Source organism: Coturnix japonica, chromosome 2 (genome assembly GCF_054131305.1).
Source record: "Coturnix japonica strain WE chromosome 2, WE-NBRP24, whole genome shotgun sequence".
Classification (NCBI taxonomy): Eukaryota; Metazoa; Chordata; class Aves; order Galliformes; family Phasianidae; genus Coturnix; species Coturnix japonica.
Window position 1 is genome coordinate 41466354 of NC_140664.1, and position 22849 is coordinate 41489202.

The 22849-nt window shown below is 41.8% G+C and overlaps 1 protein-coding gene across 15 annotated transcripts in view; it reads left to right on the forward strand.

Annotated features, from left to right (window-relative positions):
• The window catches only part of ZNF521 (zinc finger protein 521), a 231463-nt gene that overhangs the window by 1592 nt on the left and 207022 nt on the right, over nt 1-22849 (forward strand). For 3 of the 15 annotated variants that reach the window (XR_014942601.1, XM_015855470.3, XM_015855473.3), the window contains exons 3-4: nt 15831-15893; nt 16918-16977. The exons of 2 other annotated variants lie outside the window; for them this stretch is intronic. Coding sequence is in view for 9 of the 13 variants with exons in the window: in XM_015855470.3 (XP_015710956.2) it covers nt 15831-15893; nt 16918-16977 (123 nt within the window). In the remaining 4 variants the exon portion in view is untranslated. Of the gene's footprint in view, nt 1-708; nt 895-15830; nt 15894-16917; nt 16978-22849 lie in introns of those variants that run through there. 10 more of the 15 variants (XM_015855471.3, XM_085537494.1, XM_015855472.3 and 7 more) reach the window with 7 other exon arrangements.

Consider the following 22849-nt stretch of genomic DNA (forward strand, 5'->3'; position numbering starts at 1 on the left):
CCTTCCCCTCCCCCGGCCCTCGAACCGGGGCAGCCCGAGCGCCGCTCCGCGCTCCGCCGGGGGGGCCCCGCCGTGCAGTGGAGAGCGGAGAGAGCGGTGCGCGGGGTGGGGAGGGGGGTGTGGGGGGACTCCTAATCCATCCATCCCCGGAGCCGGCTGGAAAAGTTACCGCCGGGAGCCGCGCTGACAGCCCGGCCCGTTCGTTGTGCAGAGCGCGGAGCCGCACGCTTTTTTTTTTTTCTTTCTTTTTTTTTTTCTTTTTTCTTTTTTTTAGCTTTCTCTTTTTATTTATTTATTTTAATTATTATTATTATTATTTAAACGAAAAGTTGTGGGTTTCCCTCTTTCCCCTTCTCCCGGTCCCGGTGGGGGTGGGGCGGCCGAAGTTCCCGGTGCGGGGCCGGAGTTGGGGCTGTAGAGGAATGTGGCGGCGGCTATCACGTGAAGCGGCCCCTCGCTCGCTCGCTCGCTCGCCGTGGAGGGGGGGGGCATGTGCGATGTAGGGGGAGGGAGGGTGTCGATAAATAAACACGTACATCCATACATCCACTCTAGGATGGGAGGGAAAGGGGTACCGAGGGAGGGAGCGCGGCCCCCGGGCAAGCGGGAGGAGGGGGACCCGCAGGAGGACAAAGGGCGGCTTGTGAGGAGGCTGCGGAGTCCCGGCCCGGAGCCCCCCCCGCTCCGCCTCCCCGCCCCGCTCGGCCTGGCCTCGCCGCCGCCCCTCCGCCCGCCCGCGGCTCCCCCTGAGGAGCGGCCGCCCCCCGAGGAGCCGCTGGTCCGGGTGCCCGAGAGGGGAAGGCGGCGGAGGGAGGGTGGCTGTCACCTCCCATCACCATCTCTCTCTCTCTCTCCTTGGATGCGTGGAGTTGAATAAAGCCTGAGTTGCGTCAGGTCAGCAACGCGAATAAGTTGGCCGCTTTGAGGGTGGGGGGAGGCCTGATGCTGCCGGGGGGCAACTTCTGGAAGCTGGGGATGTGTGTGTGTGAGCGTTGCGGGGCGCAGACCCTCACCCGTGGGGGCCCTGTGCCGCCGCCGGGGAGAGGGACCGGGCAGCGCTGAGCTTGGCTCGCTTGGAACAACTCTTTCCACGAGTTGCCCGCCTCAAGTTGTTGACTTCGATGAGCTTTAGGGCAGGCTTTCCCCTTTTAAAAGCTTCGACGTGCTGCTTTACCTGCTGTTGAGGGAAGTTTGTGCAGTTCAGGGGTGCTTTTGTTTGGCATCTCGCGGGGAACAAACTAGCTGCTGTGCCTTCACCTCATAACAGCGATCCCACGGGGAAAGTTCTGCAGCCAGAGTGCGCGTTTACATCCCCGGCTTCCCGGGGAGGATTTATTTACGTGCAACAAAGAGTTTGGAGCCGGCGGAAGGACGGCCGGTTGGCCTTATCTGCAAAAGGGTGCTGGGAAGCTTTAACCGAATGTAGCTCCAGACCTCCAGGTATTTCAGAGCAAATAGGAGATGTGTGGAATTGATGGGCAGATGGAGAAAATTGTTCTCCTGACAGATGTGCTTCACTCGTGCTTATTTGCTAGGTGTGCTCCAGAAAAGAAGGTCTGTGAGATACCTTCCTGTGAGCATCCCGCTTAAATAAAGCCAAAGATACAGCTTCCATTTTATGTGGAGGTATGGACTTTGCCTTCCCTATGCACCGGTAGCTTAAGAGTCCCTGACATGAGAAAACAGCAACATCGCACGGTTCAGCTGGAGTAGCTTGCGTTGCTGACAATAAACTCCTGACTGAAGGAAACCTCCTGATGTTCAGGACAGAGATGCTGCAGATTTCTCCACAGCATCTTATTTACTGTTTTTCAACTAAAAGGAGGCAGTAAATCAATCATCATCTGTAATTATTGCTGCTGTAATTACCTTTGGGGAGTGGGTTATCGTTCCTGGTGGCCTTTGTTCAGATATCTTTTTCATTTTCTCTGTGTTATTTTTCTTGAATCGTGTCCATTTGTGAGTAGATTACCACCACTCTGAAAGCAGCCCGATGGTAAGATTTCTGCAGGGCTGATAACGTGCTTCATCTGAGGAGTTTAAAGATGCTTCTGTAGACATGGCATTTAAATTCATTGATAAGAGCCTGCCCATCAGTTATTACATCTTCATCTGTAGTGAACAAACAAAAGCTGTAAGTAACGTTGCGAGGAGAATTACAACTCAGGATTTATTTAAATCCCCCGTTTCTGTAGTATTACTGATGTGGTCAGGACAAAATATAGTTCTATAGTTCAAAAATAAACAGTATTTTAAATTGTTTCTCCGAAAAAAAAAAAACCAATCCACTCTTCTTTGACTGTATGTAAATTAGTTATTTAAACTCACAAGTGCTGCTTCACATCTAAATAAAAGATGGAGTTACACATTACATTTCCAATTTGTCATGTACTTAGCAACCCGTTCTGGGGGGAGGATAGAAGAGATATTTTTGATACGTCTGTCACTTTTGATAACTTAATTTGAAACTTATATCTTAGGGGAATAGCGATACGAGGCAGGTAAATACATTAAAACAAAATGACAATTGAGTTTTTATACCGAATGCGTTCAACTAATGTTCATCTGAAATGGTGGGTGTTAAGAACTTGCTAATGACTAAATTTCTTCTTCTTCTTTTTTTTTTTTTTTTTTTTTTTTGGAAAATATTCTTCTGAATAACCCAGGTTTCTGTTTATGTTTCTGATCTCTTCCTATTTCTTTTCTCTTTTTTTTACCCCCCCTTTCTCCTTTTCTTTCTTTCTTTTTCTCTTCTGGGTTTGTTGCCAACTCTGCCCTGCCTGCCCCCCAACACCTACTGATGAGCACCTCTCATGATAAAAAAAGGCATGGCAAACCCTCTTCAATTTAAAAGTAATAAAAATATTTACCAGAGGAGAAATAAGGTAGTAAGCGCTTTTTCTAAAATGCAACTTTTACAGACACACTACAGGGTTGTGGCAGAAATGATGGAGAAAAAAGAGATTAAATTATTTAACTTTCTGAGAAATGGTGATTTAAATACCTTATATGATTCTAGGAAGGAGGAACTGAAGTTCAACTGCCAGGTTCTTTTAGGAAAAAGAAAGATCAGTTGCATAAAATTCAGTAGTCCTAACCTATATCTTATTTTACTGATTAACTTATCACATTTCCTTGCCTACTTTTTTATTTTTTAAATGTATTATTTATCATTGACCCGATCAAAATCAGCGAATATATACATTTGGTGGGGGATGGAGGGTAGCAGGAAGCAAAGCAGGTGGGGAAAGGTAAGTCAGAGATACGATGCCCCTCTGAAAGCCTCCATAAGAGCCCCTGTGCAGGGTGCTGAAGAAGGGTGATGGGAATGTCTCCTTAACACTGTTATCTCCTGAGGACAGCAGCATCTCCTAAAGAAAGCCATGCTGGAGACCCCTGAGCTGAGAAAGCAAAGGAGGGAAGAGCAGCTTGCTTTTATCTTGTTTAACTTGGCTACCTGAATGGTAAACCTTTTTTCTGACTTGGCATGCTTTATAGATATCACACTTAGGTTGCTGACTGCCCTGCTTACCCCCTTTGAATTTACAGGGTTTTAATTTCAGGAGGGCTTGAGGTTTTTCTTTTGCCCTCACTGAAGGCTTTTGGTGTGAAACTTTCTGCTTAGAAATAAATTAAAAGTCACAGAAATAGTTACCTTAAAAAAGAAAAAAGAGGTAATCTTTACGCAAACCTGAATGAAAGTGTAGTCCTACTAAATGCTGAATTCAGGTTTCTCTAAGCTGAAGTCAGGCGATACCCACTATGCTGAAGTCACCCATGAAAACTGCTGAAATTGTAGGTGTTAGATAAGCCGTCACAAGGAAACTACAACATCCCCACAGATTAAATAGAAGCAACGATCTTTGAAAGGGATCTTTTATTTTTCCTTAAAAAAAAAACCCAAAAAACCAAAAAACAAATAAAGTTGTTACTTCTAAGTCTTTTATGCTCCGTGTAATTTTGTATCCTACGTGTAACTGCAGAAGTGAAATTAGAGAGTGTTAGTTCCTAGAAAGATGAGAAGGAAAAGAATTATCTGCTGTGTTTTACCAATTGATGCATTGCTTAAAGTTCTGTCTGGAGATATTTTGGCAAGCTCTGGGTGTCTCTGTAAGTCGTTCCTTCTCTTGAAGCAAACCTTGGTCCTCTTTCCATCCCAGCTGAATTTACAGCTGTGCCTCAATTGACACAGAGTGTTGGTTGGAGGGTTGAGTAAATGCGGCTGTGTTTTAACGTGACTTGTTTTCTCATCGTAAATTCAAAGCTAAAGGGTGTTTCCCACACAGAGGTGCAAGTGTTGTGCTGTAGTGCTAAGGGTGGTGGATCAAAACAGAAATCTTAATAGTGATGACAGCTTAGAGAGAATTTGACATTTGGATCCCCTTCAGACCGTAGCCTTTACATTTCTGTGTCTCTGTCAACTATTTGAATATTTACCCTCAGCCCCAACCAGCTTCTAAATTACATGGACTAGACTCTAAAGTCATTAGATTGTCTGCTGATTAGAGTATAATCAATCCAGCATAAACAAAACCAGCAATTAGTATTGGCATGATTTCTTTGAACTTGACTTACTGTTCCAGTATTGCCGGTCCAAAGAACTTCTGAACAGGCTGATTTCAGGGACTCTGTTATTTTGTCATCATCATTTCATAGGGAGGGAACAAAAAAAAATTCGTAAGATTCCGTTTGGCCTGAAAAGCAGAAACATCTGTTTGATGCATGAATGGGTCGCTGGCTTGTATTTGGCCATCCAAAAAAGGGCAAAAATTAAGATATTGAACATAAAAGAGTACTTGAAAAAGCAAATTACAAAGAGGATTCAAGATCAGAATCACTGTATAATGCGGGCTATTTATAGTGTTCTCCTTTAACTCAACAACATGTGCCCTGTTCTCCTTCATGTATTAATAAAAAAAACAACAATAAACCAACAAAACCATCACTAACCTGTAGTAATTTTCACTGAATTTAGCCACACATAGTGCTATTGACTGTCTCAATTAGCTTGAGAATTACAGCAGCATCACCTCCATCATCTTTGGGGCCTGCACGGCTTTTACTGACCATCACTGTGTACTTAGGAACAGGTACCATTAGGCGTGACCATCTGAACTGCTACTGGTTGTACCGCTCGCTCCCACAGAAATGAAAACTTGTGACAAATACAACATTAAGAGACAGAAGAACTGTGTGTTTGGTTCAGTTTGACATTGCTTTCCCCAGTTGCTGCTGACTTGGTTAAGACGGGAAGCTGTTGGGATGGAGGCACTTTTCTGATGTGTGTGGGGTAACGCAGTGTATGAGCCATGAGCTGAGATGTGTGGAAAGGCTTTCGTTTGCTCTGTCATTCTTTCAGTCTAATTTACAGTGGGTTTAATAGCTCTTATTTCTTCCTCCCGAAACAGAGGATTCAGTATGTAGAGGCTCATGCATTTTGAAAGAAAAAAATAAAAAGCCTTTAAAGTACTTGCAAATGAGGAAAGGATCTAGAAGAACTGTCAATGTTTTACGTAGACCACATGGATTTGTGGCTTTATCTTTGTAAAACGTTTCAAATCAGGTGTTTTTGTTTTTAAACTGATGAAAATATAGTACCAGTGCTGATACCTCAAGACAGACCTCTCAGCATCTTTTCCCAGATGTGTTTTAAGGTTTCCATTGATTCCTGTAGAGCTACTTAAAGTCAGAATCAGTCCTGGTAGGGAAAACGCTCTGTTTCCCTTAAATCAGAGACGTGACATGTATGTGTGCATATGTAAATATTATCTTTCTCAGAAGGGACAACAAACAAATCTGTGAGGATTTTTGGCCTCCTTTATTTGATGCTGTGAAAGAGTAGATGTCTGTTTTCAAATATATTTTGCAGCGCTGTTAGTAGAAAAGCGTTCAGCTTTCCCAGTTCTCTACTGGAAAAGTCAGATAGCACATGTGAAGATTTTAAAGGCTTTTAAATCAAAATGCAATTCTTGGCAAAGGGTTCTGGAAAAAATAAGAAGTACATAAAGAGGTGGTGAGGTTTGTTTTTGTTTTAACTTTTAGACAACTTGGGTTCTATTTCACCTCAAGTATCAGCAATTATGCTAGTTTAGCAATTATTAGAGATGAAAGAAATTCTGTTAGATACAACTCCCCTAAACTTCAGTAGCTCCGGTTTTAGCTAGGATAATGATCAAGGAATACTTAGCCATATGCCTAGGGACTCCGCTATAGCAAAAAAGATAGAGCTGATCTTGGGGGTATCTTTATTACAACATGTTATAATTAGCATTTTAATTCAACCCTACCGCTTTCTAAGAAATTGGTTTTATGCTCTTCTGTCCTATATGTACTTCTGCAAGTCTGCACAAAATCCCCCTCTTCCAGTGCAAAGATTTAAAACCAGGACCATTGTCCTCCCAGACTGACATTACCCATTAACACTGTTGACGCTTTCTTGTTGTTTGTTTGGTTTTTTACCTTCAAAGTCCATTAGCTTTAAACATTTTCTTTTCCTCCGTAGCTCATAATTACTGAAGAAGGGATGCAGGAGATTTTTTTTTTCCTTCCTTTTATTTATTTTTTTATTCTTATTATTTAGTCTAGGTTGTCCATGTTCTGTTGCACATGTATGTGAGCCTTTTGGCTTTTCCTTTAACTGGAGTGATGCTGCGCAAGTTATTCTTTATCATACAATTGAGTCTGTGTAATGTGTACTTCAAAGGGCTGTAGGATTGTTGCTCACTGATCCAGCACTATCGGTGCCCAGTGGAATTTCAGATTTTTCGGGGGGATGTATTTTCCTTGGTGTTATTTTCTTCCTCTTTTTTTCTTATCATGGGAGCAAGGCAGAGAGGTGCTTTTAAATACAGGCACAGTTAGGTGTAATTGTTCTTTCTAAGGTTAGAGTTTTTATTCCTCTGAGCATTTTTTCTTAAGTCATTCGATAAGGCTGTTGATACAGCCACCCCCCTGCCCCTGCTGCCTTCTCTTCTGATTTGACAAGTGCTTATTATGATTCTTTAAAAGTGAAGGGTCTGTAACTAGCACACACTTCTTACAAATTTGAAAATGCCAGTCACTAGTTAAACAGCCCCTGGGCTGAAGCAGAATATCATTTTGCCCTAAGACAAGTAGCTGGGATTCTGCTAGTGAGAGAAGCAGTGCTCCTTTCCTTCCCAACCCCATTTTTAGAGGGGCAATAACCCACAATAGGATTTTTGTTTCTCCTGTACTACGGGAAATCATGCAGACTTTCAGTGTTCTGCATGAGTGTGGGAAAGGTAGAGAACTTTTCAATCTAAGTGATTTGGTTAACTTTACCATAACTGGCTTTTGTAAACAGTCCCTGAAAGGTGTGACCTTACTAATGTTAGCTTATGTTTTGCTAGGAAAATACGTATCAGGTGATGAAATCCCTGATAGTTGAATTTTGGAGTTTTGTTTTTTGTTGTTTGCTCCTTTTGGTAGCCTATTGAGTTCAGCTTCCATTACTGACTCCTTAGCTTCTTGAAAGGAACTTGAAAAACAAACCCATGCTACCTGCTGTGTTGCTGGACCATATGATGTGATGTAGTGAGTCAGTGTCCTTGGGAAGACCGGGTTGTGCTTTGATCAACTAAACTTTCTCTGGCACTGAGTTGTGATGACTGTCTGGAAAAGAAAACAGCCAAGTGAATTCTTAAACTTGACAGTGGCAGTAGGAAGGGGGTGGGGGGATGGGGAAGTTAATTATTTTCCACCTCCAAAGAATACAATTGCAAGGAAGGAACTTTCTGATTCACGGGTTCCAGGACAACAGGATGTCAAGATCCATGCCTGATGTAACATTTTTGCTCTGAAGATGGGAGAAGGAAACAGATTGCCATTGGTCTGCAAGTGTGACTGCTGAAAAGGGGTTGGATTTAATGATTTCTAAAGGATGGAGTGTAGGAAAAGATTCACTTTGCCCTTTTTCTAGTGGATCGATTGAGTAGAGGAGTCACTGGATACAAATGAAAATCAACAAAGAAAGCTCTGAAGGACAGACCCAAAGGAAGGGCTTGGGTGCTGCAGTAGTTGATTTTCAGATGACTGGTTGCCTAGTGGCATTAGCACCTTGCATCAGGTACTTGGATTACTTGTACAGTTCTTAGGCAAGTTAGGGGTTTGCAGATGTTGTTGAGCAGGAAATGTATTGTGCAGTCAGCATGAAGTACTTGGAAGGAATAGTGCATCTTACCTCCTCTCATTCTAGATGTAGGTACTTCTAGATGTAGATGTACATTCTAGATGTAGGTACTAGCACGTTTGGCTACCTTGTAGTCAACAGTCACAGCTCTGGCCCTGCTACTGGGGGCAGGGAACAGGATGTTCTTTTTCTCCCAGAACACAATGAATTGGGGGGCTGTGCTACTACTCTTCCTCTCCCCTTGGCTGAGGAGTTTTTTACTCTGCTAGAGTGTGAGAGATAGGAGTTCTGTTCTGTGCTATGGCTGGGGGTGTTTGAATCTGGTATCTCACTGGCAGTGTATCAGTCATTCTACATCAAAGTGTGGCCCTTCTTGCCGGTGACATTCCCCTCTTCAAAAGGGTAGTTAAATGCTTGTTGGAGAAGAGGGGTGAGAAGGAGTGCTCATACACAAGATTCAAGTGTCTGATGGTTTGAGTACCTGTGTAGAAAGAAGAGACCCAGGTCATGGTTTGCCAACTACTTACTGTAGTATTTTTTCTAATGAGTTATTTCACAGAAACTAGATCTGGAATCCAGGTGTCCTGCTTCTCAGGTGAGTGCCCTGACTACAAGGATGTAGTATCATGCTAATTCTCCTTCCTTCTAGTTCAGTGAATATTGTAGATGAGGTATGGCAGCTTCAGTAGCAATGAATGAGTGCACAGCAAGTCTGAGGGTAAGTGTTCTTTTCTAGGAAGTTCATGACAAGAGTATAAATCCTTCTGATAAAGAAGAAAGTTGAGCATGTGCCACCCACATCCTGGCTGAGTGATCTAACCAGTGGGTGTGGGCAAGAGGGGGAAAGGAAGAGATACTGAAACTCACACATTTTCTGCTAACATCTTGTAGCGACCAAGCAAGGATATGTAAGCTCTCAAGAAAAACCTGTAGGAATGCATCCAAATCCAAGGAAAGTAGGACTTAATGTTTTACAAACCAGCTGTGGTGGGGCTTTGGTTTAATTTCAGCACTGAGCTGCATAGCACCGAGAAAGCCCAGATGATAAAAACTATTGATACTGCCTGACCTGAGTGGTGACTGAGCAGAATTTGTGGCAATTTAGATGCAGGGTCCCCTCACTTGCTTTTGGGCTTCTAAGCTCCTTTGTGGATATACAGACCAAAGTGGTGATCTAGATGCTAAAAAGTCATCTATAACAGAGTTGAAATTTTGAGGGATTAAAAACAAGTCGACAAAATCATGGTTCAAAACTGATTTATGTCTCTGGTAAATCAGGGATAATCTAATTTGAAAGGGGTGTATTTTTACTCAAATAAATATCTGACATTACATAATAGAGTCAAAGCAGAAAGCTGTCTTTTTCTTTGACGTTATTAGAATGGTGTCACATGGCCCCAGCTCCTCAGTCTAAGTGCCTCATTTTCAGATGTCATGGCCAACTGCAGTAACCTTGATTGTCGGTCCTCATATTCCTTCCTTTGATCTTCTGTCTTCAGACTTGTGTAGTGTTACACTGAAGTTCTGTGATCCATGCACCAGCTTGATTCAGATTGTTCTGTCTTGTGGAGTTTAGGCTTTTGCAGACAGTTTAATGAATTTCCTGTTTTCTAAGCACAGTTGAAAATGCAGGTCTGTAGAAATAGTGAAAATTCTTAATTATGTCCCTTTGAGAGAAGAGAGTAAGAAAGCTTAAGGTGGTACATAACTTCAGTGTACAGAGAGAAAATGCTCTTACAGCACTCCTATTAAGCACCGGGTTTGGTAACTGAAGTTTTTCTTAGTGCCTTTCCTCAAAAGGGTTGGTTGTACACAGTCACACTGACAAAAACAAAGACCGAGAGCTCAGTTTGCAGCAGGCAGGACAGCTGAACATCCTTACCCTAGAATTAGGATTTGACTTGTGGAGACTCCCTCTTGCTTTGCCAAGACTCATCAGGGTCCCAGATTTGACTTGGAGGTCTGTAATCATCTGTTACACTGCACAGTGCAGAGTCTTAGGGGTACCTGGAATTTACTGGCGGTTTTAAAAAGCTTTAGGATTCTTCGGAGAAAAGTATCTTGGAAAAATGTAACATACTATTTAAAGTTTACCTTAAGTAACAAAAATATGGATATGTGTAGGTGTAGCCTAAGTTTGCTACAAGACATCTAGGGAAGCAAAATTAGCAGTCTGTGCAGGATTAATCTGTCCCGTCTCAGTTGTCTAGGAAATGATATCCCCTGTCCCCAGCTTTTGGAAGGATTCTCCTTCTGCTGCAGGACGTGGTGCCTTCTGCCTAATCTGCCCACAGTGTCATGTAAAACTGGGTGTCCTCAGCTGTCACATTTGGATACTGTCATCCTGGAGATCAAGGGTGCAAAGACTACCCAAAGGATTTCTTAAGAATAGTTTCTTTCCAGTTAAGTGTATTTATCATTTTTGTGCTTATATGCTGCTTAGGAAAATATTTTAGCAAAACAATGATATTTTTCAACCATCGCTGTCCAATTGGGAACTCCTAATTCAGTCTTTCTACAAGAATGACATAGGGGGGAAGAAGAAGAGAGCAGGAAAGGAGAAAAAAAAATAAAGCTGGATGTTGAGATAGGCTAAAAAAAAGGTGCAAGAAGAATCCTGCCTGTAACAGGAATCTCTTGAAGAAAAAAGGGATTTCCCAAATATTAAGAGGGTTTTGTTATTAGAAGTGTTAATATGCAAATGTCTCTCTTTTCCCCTTCTTCCTAGCTCTTCTCACACTGTACATGGGGTACGTGCACACTTGGGAGCTAAAATAGTGTTTGAGTTGCTGGGAAGTAGCTGGTAGATGTTTGCTGACACTGGCTATTGCTGTTCACTGCTTTCTTGGTAGTTGTGAACTTTTTTGAATGCTGGTTTTCTTTACAGAACATTATGAAGCGGGCTGAGATGATTGTAAACTTCCAGGGTTCATCATTTGAATTGCTGTTTACTGATGGTGTGAGGATGAGTTGAAAGGCTGAGCCTTAATGTGGCAGTGCCCGGGGAGGGCAGAAAGTAGAGCAAGGTGTAGCCAGAGCAGGTGATATGCTGGCATCTGATCTGGCATTAATACTACTCTGTAGCTGCCTTAATTTCAGTTTGTATCTTGATCAAAGCCTTAAGGAGTTAGATTTCTACAGCGTGTTACTGCCAAGTATGAAACGTCTTCAAAAGCTATTGAATTTAATAGAGCCAGAGGATGCTCAGCACCTCCTGTAACTGACTCTTAAATTTGCCTTCTGCCTATGTGATTAATCTATTTAATCATCCTTAATATCTACCTGGACACGGTATGAATGTCCTCTTGGTTTTTTATGTGACTTCACGGGAGAAAGAGAAGAAAAGAGAGATACTTCCAGAAATTACAGTAATTTGTAGGTGGTGAAATAAAGGCACGCAGGCTTTATTTCTGTTCTGTCTGGGTAACTCAGTAAATTGTGTATTGATTATGCTAATTCAGCTGGTGTCTCTATTACTTGTCTGAAGAAATTATTCAAACATGTAGATAGAAGATGCACTTGGCAAAGTTTCTGTCCTAGGAAAAAAGCTTTTATGCAGGATGGCTTTAAATTGAGTTACCGATCGTATGCTAATGGCAATGTATGGATCAAGTATTGAATTATAGGAAATGCTAAGTGCAAGTTAAAAATATATATTCCAAACTTCTTATCTCTGACAGTCTTGGTTGCTGTATTAGGTTTATTTTCACATCTCTCAAGGAATGTGTTTTAGGAAGGATAAAATCAATAGCGGTCTATTTTCATGGTTTATTTTGGAATGTGTGGCTTCTCCTGCTTTGTTTAACAGGGAGGTTCAGACATTCAGGGAAGGTTTGGGGTTTTTTTGTCTTTTTTTTGTCTTTTTTTTTTTTTTTTTTTTCCTAATTTATTAACCCACCTAGACTAGAACAAAATAGACTTTTCTTTTTTTCAATTATCTTTTGCTTTTATTTCATTATGATTTATAATAGCTCCAAAGCTATAAATCTTAGCCAGGGTTCTCCAAAAGGCTTCCCTTTCAGTGAAAATGTCCTTTTTCACATTTCTAATTTTATCCATTTCTTTGCCATACAAGCTTTTTCCCAGGCATCAACCAGAAATGACTTGTGCTCTTCCTTAGGGTGCTAACGCTACAGATTAACTCTTCAGTGAGGGGTTAGGCAGTAGAATATGAATAAGGTTCTACAAACCAGGAAATCTGGGTATGTTTTGTACTAATTACTTAAAATAATCCTTGATAGGCCAACAGTTTGTTCTGAGAAGAAACTGTAAGGAGAAGAGGTGAAATCTTCCCTGATCAGCAGGTGTTGCTATGGAGCAGGCAGGAGTTATTTGTAGGACCACTATATGAATATCCCAAGGTTTTCCTCCCAGAACTGTCTTTGATAATACCACTCATATATATACATACATACATACATACATATATACATACATATATATATATATATATATATATATGTATTGAGTTTAGAAGATGGAGTTGGTCTCAGTGTTGATGTCCCTTAGCACAAGCATGAGAGATGAGCTGAAGCACAGTTTGCCTTGGGCACTGGCTGTACCAGGCTGAAGCGTCCTAACCTTTCACATTGATGCAGCTTTGGTTTAGAGATGCATATTTGCAGGAGAATTTTAGAAACTGGTATCTGTCCAAGCCGCATGCTTTTATAATGGGAGGTGGAGTTGATGTGCTGGAATTCTATTTTCCGCTGTTGAGACAAACAAAAAAGAAGAAATCAGGACCAACTCACTCTGAAGAAATGTGATGTCACAGTTGTGTTCATCTGGTCTAGAAATTGTAGTATTTGGGTTTCTTGGTTGTTTTGTTATTCCAAAGTTGCATTGGGAAAATATGTGATAGGGATTTGATGTTTTGTCTTAAGGAAGAGATAAGTCAATCAAAAAGGATTTCAACAGCTAACAAAATAAGTGACCTGTGGTCACAAACACATAATTGTACAGGCAAGAGACATTGCTGCTTTCATGACAGCATTATTTCAAGTGGATCTGGAAGAGCTACTGAGCAGTAGCATCGCTTACGCAGGGTCTGGATTCATAAGCTATTGTTCTGGTTTCCTGAGGCCTCTCCTTTTAGCGATATTCTATCACGTTGTTATCTAGAGTTTATCTTTTCTTATGCCAGGATGTGCTAAATGCTGTGCTGAAGATGGCACCCCTATGCACAATTACAGTCCTAAAATATCACTAATTTTGACGTTTGAATTAATAACAGTGCATACATGCTACTGTTTTATTTTCATATAATGCTTGTGGGTTTTTTTGTTGTTGTTTGGGTTTGGTTTTTTTAGTTACATTTTGTGCTAATGTTAGAGTAAGATTTTCAGCTGGCAGCGTTTATAGTGTATTAGTTTTGCTTTAAGTTGCCTTTCTCTCCTGAAAGAAAATTGTTTACATCAGGCACTGTAATGTCCCTTAAACATGAAGATCGCAGGTAGGTGAGTTTAGCAGCGGTCAATGGCTGAAATAGTACAGAACTTTTCAGAATCGAGTTGTGGAGAGGTTTAAAGCACTGATCAGGGGAACTTCTCTGCTGCTGCCATCTGGAGCTTTCCTGCTGCAGCATATCAAGCACGTTGGAGGAATGGCCTAGGTTAAAGCAAAGGCAATTGAGGTGCCGTTTTGTAGATGAGTGGTGCTAATGCTCAGGTTTCCCTTATTCTGTGGTTTTTGTGGAGTAGCTTTTAAAATTCGTTTTACAGTATTTTCCCCCTAAAATGGGGCTTAATTTGCCTGACAGTTGAATATTAGCAAGTCTTTGTGTCATGACCTGCCGTGACCTGTGTGGTTCTTTTGGGACTCAGATTTCTTTAGAAGGTTGAACAACAACTTAGAAAGATGCTAACCACTACACTGCATGTTCTTATGCTTGTTTCCTTTTGTTTTTACTGCTGTAAAGACATAGCAGACAACCTCACAGAATCACAGAATGACCCGGGTTGGAAGGGACCTCAAGGATCATGTAGTTCCAACCCCCCTGCCTGGCAGGGCCACCAAACATACACATTTACTAGATCAGGTTGCCCAGGGCCCCGTCCAACCTGGTCTTGAACACCTCCAAGGACGGGGCATCCACAACCTCCCTGGGCAGCCTGTTCCAGGGTCTAACCACTCTCCTAGTGAAGAACTTCCCCCTAACATCCAACCTAAATCTTCCCTCTTTTAACTTAAAACCATTTCCCCTAGTCCTGCTATTGTCAGCCCTTTCAAAGAGTTTACTCCCCTCCTGGGTGTAAGCTTCCTTCAGGTATTGAAAGGCTGCAATGAGGTCAAACCTCTGTTGAATGCAAACCTCAGCCTCACTCTGAATTTTGAGATCTCATAATAGTGGGGAAGTTTAATAGAATCATAGAATCATAGAATGGCCTGGGTTGAAGAGGACCCCAAAGATCATCTAGTTTCATGATCTTTAACCAGTTGGTTTCACAAGGCACACACTGGCATGGATATGCACGATAGAAGTGGACGTGGGAACAATTTGTTACGCAGCATCCACGTTTGTTTTATTTCCATTTTAAGACCTAACAGTATCAGTGCAGCTGTGAGCCAAGCATGTGTCAGCATGCACCCTTCCTGCAGCCAGCGAGGGTCTAGTGCTGCTGGGAGAGCTCTGTACATAAAACTCAAAAGGACCAACTCTTGTATTTTGGTTCGCAAACATGTTTAAATGAAGATCCACTTTAAATAAGCAGAGCTTGTTTACTTCTGGGCAAACAGTGCTTGAGTTTGAAGTTTCCCACTTGAGTCGGTTCTTGAGAGTGTTTGGGCACCACCTCAACTCCTTCTGGAGACTTGAAAATGATAGAGCTCCTAAATGAGCTTTCTGGGCTGTGTTCACAGTTGAGACCTGTGGTGCCAGAGTATTTCACTGGTAGATAACAGCTGCACCTAGCACCCGTGCTGCAGCTCATCAGTAGGTATTCCTAGCCACAATGGGTTTCCTCTTGGGGCATCAAGGGCTAGAATCTGTAGTTCTTGAGAACATTTTTGGGGTATAAATCCAAGCTAGTGGTGGGCAAGATGAGGGGCAGGTGGGGCTACTGCTTCATGGGTTTTGCTTTGGGTCTTGAGGGCATCACAAAAGGTTGTGGGTGGTTTGTTTTTTTGTGTGTGTGTTTTTCTTTTTTTTCTTAATTGTACACTAGTTGTATTCATTATTTTTCTTCCTTGTATAAATAAACCTTACTGATCCGTGCTGCCTTAGTGACAAATCTCTGTTTAGCTTAGCTTTTATTTGACCACGTGTTCCTTGAAGCTCTCTTTTTCCTGAGCTGCTCCCCTTGCTCCCTTTGTCTGACCGGTTTCCTTTGCCTTTTGGGGCTGCTGGCCTGACTGCTTTTGCATGACAAAGAGAAACACGCAGCATTGTTGCGGCCCAAGCTGTGGTGGTTTTGTGGCTGCAAAACACAAGCTTAGGTGAAACAGTCAGCTCATCAGTTCTTATTTTGTGAAATATTTTACATACTCTGGGGCTTGGGGAAACTTTATCAGCTCTCTGTTGATGTGAGAAAAGTGTGCATACTAGTACTGTGTAGCCACAGCTCCGGGACAGAGAGAGAGCTTGTTTAGGGTCCTTCATGATATTGAACTTGACTCTTTGTTATGTATATTGGGTTTCTGGTATCCTAAGAGTGTCCTCATGAAAACTGGTGTTTTTTTCTAGAAACCCAGATTCTAGAAACAACCAATTGTATGAAGCCTTGGGGTTGGCGGAGGAGGAAAAGAGGTACTTGTGGAGTGTGTATGCGTATTTCTTCTTTTGAATATGTGCCTAGATTTAAATGTCTTGCACTCTGTTATCCCAGGGACCAGGAAAAGGCCCCCAAAGCTTTGGATTTTAACTCAGTTGCATGATTATTTGTCGAGGCCTGAATTCTTGAAAGTGGAAATGCTGTAGAAGTGCAATCTTTCCCCTTTCAGCTTTTTCCCCTGTGGAGGGAGAAAGAATTCTTTTCTCTCTGCTGCTCCCTAACTCAAAGACCTCAGTCTATTGGAGAATAAAAGGGAAACGGTTCTGCCTTCCCTTGCTTTGACTTTGGAGAGTCAATCTTACTTAGGCATCATATCAGAGCATACCAGAACAGCTCTCTAATTTTTTTCAAAATAGCAGCAGAATGGCTCTTGTTAGGTTCACTTTGGCCCAACAAGTTCTGAATAGTGAATCTGACAAGAATTGTATTGTTTTTAGTTCTACTGCTCTGGAAAGCTGTGAGCCAAGGGAAAGATGCTGGCATGGTGTATACAGTAAAACAGCATGGGGTTAGTTCTCCTTTGCAAGGCTGTCTGCACTGCTGAGATGCTTGCTACTGAATATAGGATTATTATTATTATTTTTTAAAAGCTTATGTATGAATTAGTGCACACCTCTCCTGTCTGCCAGGAGAAGGCTTTCTCTTATCCGTGCCGAATGAGTGAGGAGAATCTTAAAGCACAGAATTATTCCCTCATTTACTTCCACAATCAAATACAGCAGAGTGCACTAAAGACATATCCTAGAGGAAATTTGATTCCTTTTTTAAGGCATGAAACTTATTTGGTCACTCTGCTCTCCGACATGTAGCTTCCCTACAGCAGCCTATTCTGTGTGCACTTTGCAGAGGACCTGTATCAACTTTTCTTGGCTGTGTTGTACAAGCATTGCTGGCTTTCAGTACTGAAGCTGGTGTAAAGGTGCTTGAAACCCTTCAGCTACCTGCCTAACATGTTTTGTTTTGTTTTGTTTTTGTTTTGTTTACCTTTTTTTCTGACAGTAGAAGAAAATGAAACAGAGGACCTGCAGGCAGGTGTGGGACACACAGCCGCACAGACTGGTAATGCCAAATTCCTTCCTTAGTGTTTGATTACTGTTTGACAACAGTTTGAGTGAGGGATTTTTTGTATTGGGGTGATTTTGCAAAGCCTGTATTCCACCTCCTTGGTTTCAGCCTAAAATGCATTTTAGAGGCTCGCGATGGAAAATAGCATTTCTCTCCTCCTCGCTTTTCAGTTCCTGAGAATTAGAAATTCTTCCTCTGGTAGCTCAAGATAGTGATGATGAGATGCTTCTGAAAGTCCAGCATACTTTTCTTTTTGTTGCTGCTAGAAATAACCCTTCTCTGCAGCCCCTACATAAGCCCCCACCCTATGCCATTTCAGATGAACTTGAACATTAATTCCAAACTATTTTCATGTCTGTAAAATATGTGAATAGGTGTCATTTCTTTTATTTTTTTTTTGTATAATTTCTTGCCAGTTAGGTAAGACCAGGTACCAAATCCCTGGATCCTTTGTTTGAAGTCCTATTGAAGAATAGGGTGGATAAAGCTGTTGTGAAGTAATTGTTAATTCTCTATAACAAGGGCTCTTTAATTTTTCTAAATTTTGTTTGATTCTGAGAATTCAAGGAGGACTTGGTATTCAAGCAGTATTTGGTACCGGTTTACGGAAGAGCAGGAGTGCCTCTTCTAAGCAGTCTCATTTATTCAGGTGAAGTCACCTTTTGGAGTAAGGGATGTCCAAAGATCAAAGATGATCAGAGGGCTGGAGAACCTCCCCTATGAAGACAGGCTGAGGGAGCTGGGAGAGCTGGATGAAAGAAGGCAGGGTGACCTCACTGCAGCCTTTCAGTACCAAAAGGGAGCCTATAAACAGGAGGGGAGTCAACTCTTTGAAAGGGTAGATAACAGCAGGACAGGGTGTTTTAAGTTAAGGGAGGGAACATTTAGGTTGGATATCAGAAGGAAGTTCTTTACTATGAGAGCAGCGAGGTGTTGGAAGAGGCTGCCTAGAGAGGTTGTGGGTGCCCCGTCTGTCCCTGGAGGTGCTCAAGGCCAGGTTGGATGGGACCCTAGGCAGCCTGGTCTAGTATTAGATGTGGAGGTTGGTGGCCCTGCCTGTGGTGGGGGGTTGGAGATTCATGATCCTTGAGGTTCCTTCCAACCTGAGCCATTCTGTGGTTCTGTATGTTCCTAGAAGGCCACCGATCTCAGAGTAGGTAACTTGCTTGAGGGCAGTCGAGACTACTGCTCTTAGGAAGGTGAAGAATGCAGTTGTTTTTGTGGTCAGCTGGGATACTTTGTATTTCTGTTGTGTTCACATCCTATGGGTTTTTGTTTTGTGCCTTTCCTAGGTTCTAGTAGCTCTGTGTAAGAACCACGTTCAAAAAAAATGAGAGCTCTCTGCTTCTTTTTGAAGTATATTGTCTCTGAAGTTCTTCTGAATGTACTTAAGTCTCCACTTAGCGATGTGTAAACTTGAGGGGGGGGAGGGGATGGGGGAATAAAAAGCATACTTAGACTCCTACAAACATACACCAATTTGAAGAAATAGGGAACTGTGAAACCAGAGATCAATATGACAAGGAATAGTTACTTTTCTGTGTTTTTGCTTTTGTTGTTGTTGTTTTTTTCCTTAAGATATTTCTCAATGGTTACATTGTCTCGCAGGTTATTTATTTCCCATCCTGTCCAGTGTTGTTCTCTGTCTGTTTCTGGGTGAGATTTAACGTTCTGTTTTTCTCCCTAGCAAGAATGTAATGCTGATGTTAAAAACAAAACCCCTTCTGATAGAGCGAGCAGTACAGAAGGCCCACTTTGTATATGCACTGCCAGAAGTTTTTATAGTAATACTTTGTATCTACACTCTGGCTCTAACCATTAAATGTGCTTTTTATAGAGTACCAAGTTATAAATGTAGTGCAGCTACGGCATATTAATCTTACTGCAGAAATTTAATGAGGCAGTTGTTTTGCGATGGACACTATTGGGAGCAGAGAGCGACAGAGTTTTACTTTACCACTGAGCTGAAGAAATATTCCTTGCCTGGTAATAATTATAGCCACATGATCTTAGTTTTCCTTTCTTTTGCCAGCACTTTTCCATGCAGAAGTGGCTTGGAAGGAGGTCCGCTGCAAGGCAGGGAAATGGGTTGGAAAGTGGGCTGTTTTCTTGGTAGTTTGATGTTTAGCTATGGATCCTCATAGCACGGGCAGAAGTATGTAAGATAAGTTTCAAGAATACAGTTAGTCTTTGCCAGTCCACCAAGATGGCTTTTAGATATTCATTACTTTTACTTGACTTTTATATGGGTTATAAAAAGTAAATGTGGTGAAACCTCATTTTAACATGGACAGAATAGAGTTTCTGCTGGTTGGCCTTAAACCGCTTCCATACTTGAAATTAATTGAAGTCCATGGCTTTATTGCCTCCAACACTTCTAAGCCAATGCGATTTTTCATTTTCCCCAAAGTTGCTGTTTTATTAGACCAAGTTACAGCAATAACATCCCTTATGAGGAGGAGAAAGAAGGGATAGGGAGAACCACCTGCCAGGGAACACGGTAATGAGAAAATCATACTTCTTTTAATTTCCACGTATAAATAATGTTAACATAATCAGTAGCAGAGAATACAACAGTTCTTTTTCTTCTTCTTTTTTTCTTTTTTTTCCTTAAGCGCCTTAATAGGCTGATTTTATTTCTGTTCCAAAAATACAACCCTTCTTTCCATACCAGATAATGTTGAATGGTATCTGCAGACAGAGCCGGTGTGTGTGTGTATTGTTGCTGATGCGTGTTAAAAAATTTCAGTAGGTCTCTGAAATGGGAAAGGGAAGCCTCTGGAAATGACGGTGCTGTTTGCAGATACTGGGAAAGGTAATCCTATTGTCAAGGCAGTCTTTGTTGAGGGACTTGTCTGCGGTAGTTGCTGATATCAGGAAGAAAGATGTGAGAGATGAGTGACACCCTCAAGTCCATATGTGAGCATGAGCTTTAAATAGGAGGTTACACAGAAAGTATAAGTGACTGCACACTGCATTTCTAACACGTGTTTTATTCCAGACTTTCAAAAGAGGAGCACAAGTAAGGCAGCTTATCCTCAGGTTAAGTAGTCGTTTAGGGTTGGAACAGCCCTTGATAAAAGCCGTTTGTTGTAGCAAAAAAGCAGTCTATTCACTAAGCGTCTCTCTTTAAATACCACCTTCTTTCTGAGGTGACAACTTTTCGTGGAAGAGAATCATGTTGGAAATGCATTCATGGAGAGGGGCTGAGACTGCCAGAACTTGTTTCACAAAGCTGTCGCAGGCTAAACTTGAACCTACGTCCCAAAGGGTCCCACTTAAGTGTTGACCTAAAAACAAATGTGCCAGTTGGCTAGAGCATGTATTCTGAAGTCACAGCAGAAGGGAATAAGCTTGACTGACTTCTGTCCCTGTAGAGTTTATATCTGCAAATGCAGAAGGAGAAGCAAAACATTTATTAGACTTAAAATGATTCTAATTTTAATAACTGGTCTCTAAGTAGGAAGCTTTAAATGGAGTGATTCTTCAGGCTTTTGTGCACTAAGGGGTGCGTGTGCATACGTGTGTGTGTGTGCTGCTGAATTCCTGTGAAGTGCAAGCGCCTCTGAATAATAAGTCTGGAGAATTCCCTCCCCTCCCTTTTCTTTCCTTCGGCATTGTACTTAAAGCAGAGTCAGACACTACCCTTATTTTAAAACAAACAGGTCTGTAAACTTTATGTGCAGCATTTAAATACTCATGTTAAAATTCAAACCCAGTGCCCACATTTCCCTGAGTGCTGTCAGTTTTATGAGATGAAACTGGGAGCTTGAGCTGAACAACTAATAGCGTGCGATGTGCACATGCTGCCTTCCAACAAGTGCTTAATGATGTTGGGTCAGTTTGCAACAGTTAAGACAATTATTTCTTTTCCTGAGCTGCTAAGAACCCAGTGATGTTCTAAGGAGTTTTATTAAAGTTGCAAAATATCTTGGAAAACTAAGCGGCAGTGTGAGTTATTTAGATTCATTTAGAGCATTTAAAAATAGATACAATACCATCCAGCCCATGTGCTTGAATAGCATCCCTTTTTGCTTTGTAGAAGTGCAGGCTGCTCCTTTACTTGGAAGCTGCTGCCCAAGTTGAAGTTTTTGTGCTTGCAAGAGCCTTGTGAGTGTTACATGAAGATTGTGCTCTGGCTGCACAGCAAATATGTTTTTGCCTTCAGAACGTGTTTCTTATTTTTTGAAATTAATCTGGTTTTCCTCTGTAATATAACTCCTTTAAAAATAAATTCCGCCCTTTACCCCTGTCAAAGAAATTCCTCGGTTTTGATCACGAGCCACATAGCATGAGGAAGGCTTCCTGACATGGGCCTCTTCCAGTTTGTGCTGTGGGTCTGTCCGCATCTGAACAGCTGAATGTAGGGTGCAGCAGTGTGACCCGAAGGACACAGGCAGATGGGGAGAGCCCTGACCCTTGGGCAGCAGAATGTCCATGCTGCACACAGGGCAGACTGGAGATGGCTGTGTCCACATCCCTTCAAGGTGCTGGCAGAAAACTTTAGGGTGGAATAGCCCCCCCCCCTCTTCACCTCATCCCTGTTCTAATTTGGATGTAGCAGGAGCATGTTTTGATTACTCTGTTCTCATCTAACTGTGTGTGATCCTAACCAATTGGACCACTCACTGAAGTGGGTCCACAGCCACCAGTGTGCTATTGCTGTGGACACAGAGCCTACTCCCAGCTAGCCTCTCACTTGGTTGAAGAGTGGGACATCTTAACACGCACTTGCACAACCCCCTGTCATTATGTGAGTTTATCCTTGTTTGTTGAAATGACCCATCTCATTCTCAGCTCTCAAAAAAAAAAAAAAAAAAAAAGGAAAAATGAGGTGGCCAAAAAGGAGAAGGGAAGAGTGGTGAAACACTTGCATTCCTTTTGTTGGAATGTACACAACCATTTTTCTTCTGCCTTTCACTTGTTGTACTGTGGTTCCCAAGGAAAAACAAAGTTAAGCGCCAGCTTGCTTTATTAGGGAAGGCAGATGGTTTTATTTCTGTCTTTGAAGGAGGCTTTTAGTGAAGTGGGCGAAAAGTCAGGAGCAGTTAAAGCTACTCTGTTCCTCAGAGGAGGAGGAAAAGTCCTAGATTTTGTTATCTCACTTTGTACTGGTCAGCAGCAGAACTGAAGCAGTGCAGAGAGTTTCATGGTTTCTCTGTGGAGGGCATAGGGATGAGTAAGAACATTTCTTCCAGTTTAGGAGTTCCAGCTGGGTTCAAAACTGTCACTCTGAGGCTGGGGCTGTCCTGTTCTCCTCTAAATACTTGTTAATATGTCAAACAGACAAAGCTCTCCTTGTGAACAATTTGGGTTATATGATAGTTTCCAATTTTCCAAGATCCAGTAAATGCAGGAACCTCTTTGGGTTTGTCTTAACTCATAAACAAGTTCAAAGCATTGATTAAGTTTTGACCCAGGATCTCATCTTTCTGGGGCACTGTTTGTGCCTGGCAGCACAGTGATGGAGTGTTGAAATGTGTTTTGAAACAAAGATTAATTTAGTTTTTATATAAATCAGGTGTGTTAGTCTCTTAATTCTGGTAGTTTCCTGTGAAATGCTGTAGTTACCAGTGAAAAGAAGCTCTTACACACTCATTGATTTGGTTTTTCTTCTAATTGAAAACTAATTGCATAGGTGGTTTATCCTTTCTAATAATGATCAAAGCAGCTTCTATAGCTCTGATAAAATTGACAAACTTAACATTGAAGCATGGAAGAACTGCTCAAGTGAGAAGTGCTGCATTAGTGGGAACAGAAGAGAAATTTTCCTTTCATCGAGATTAGAAAAAAACATTAATGAATAAAACTCCTTTGCTTATTTAGCAATAAAATCTACAGCATTCTGCAGGCTTGTGCCAAATGT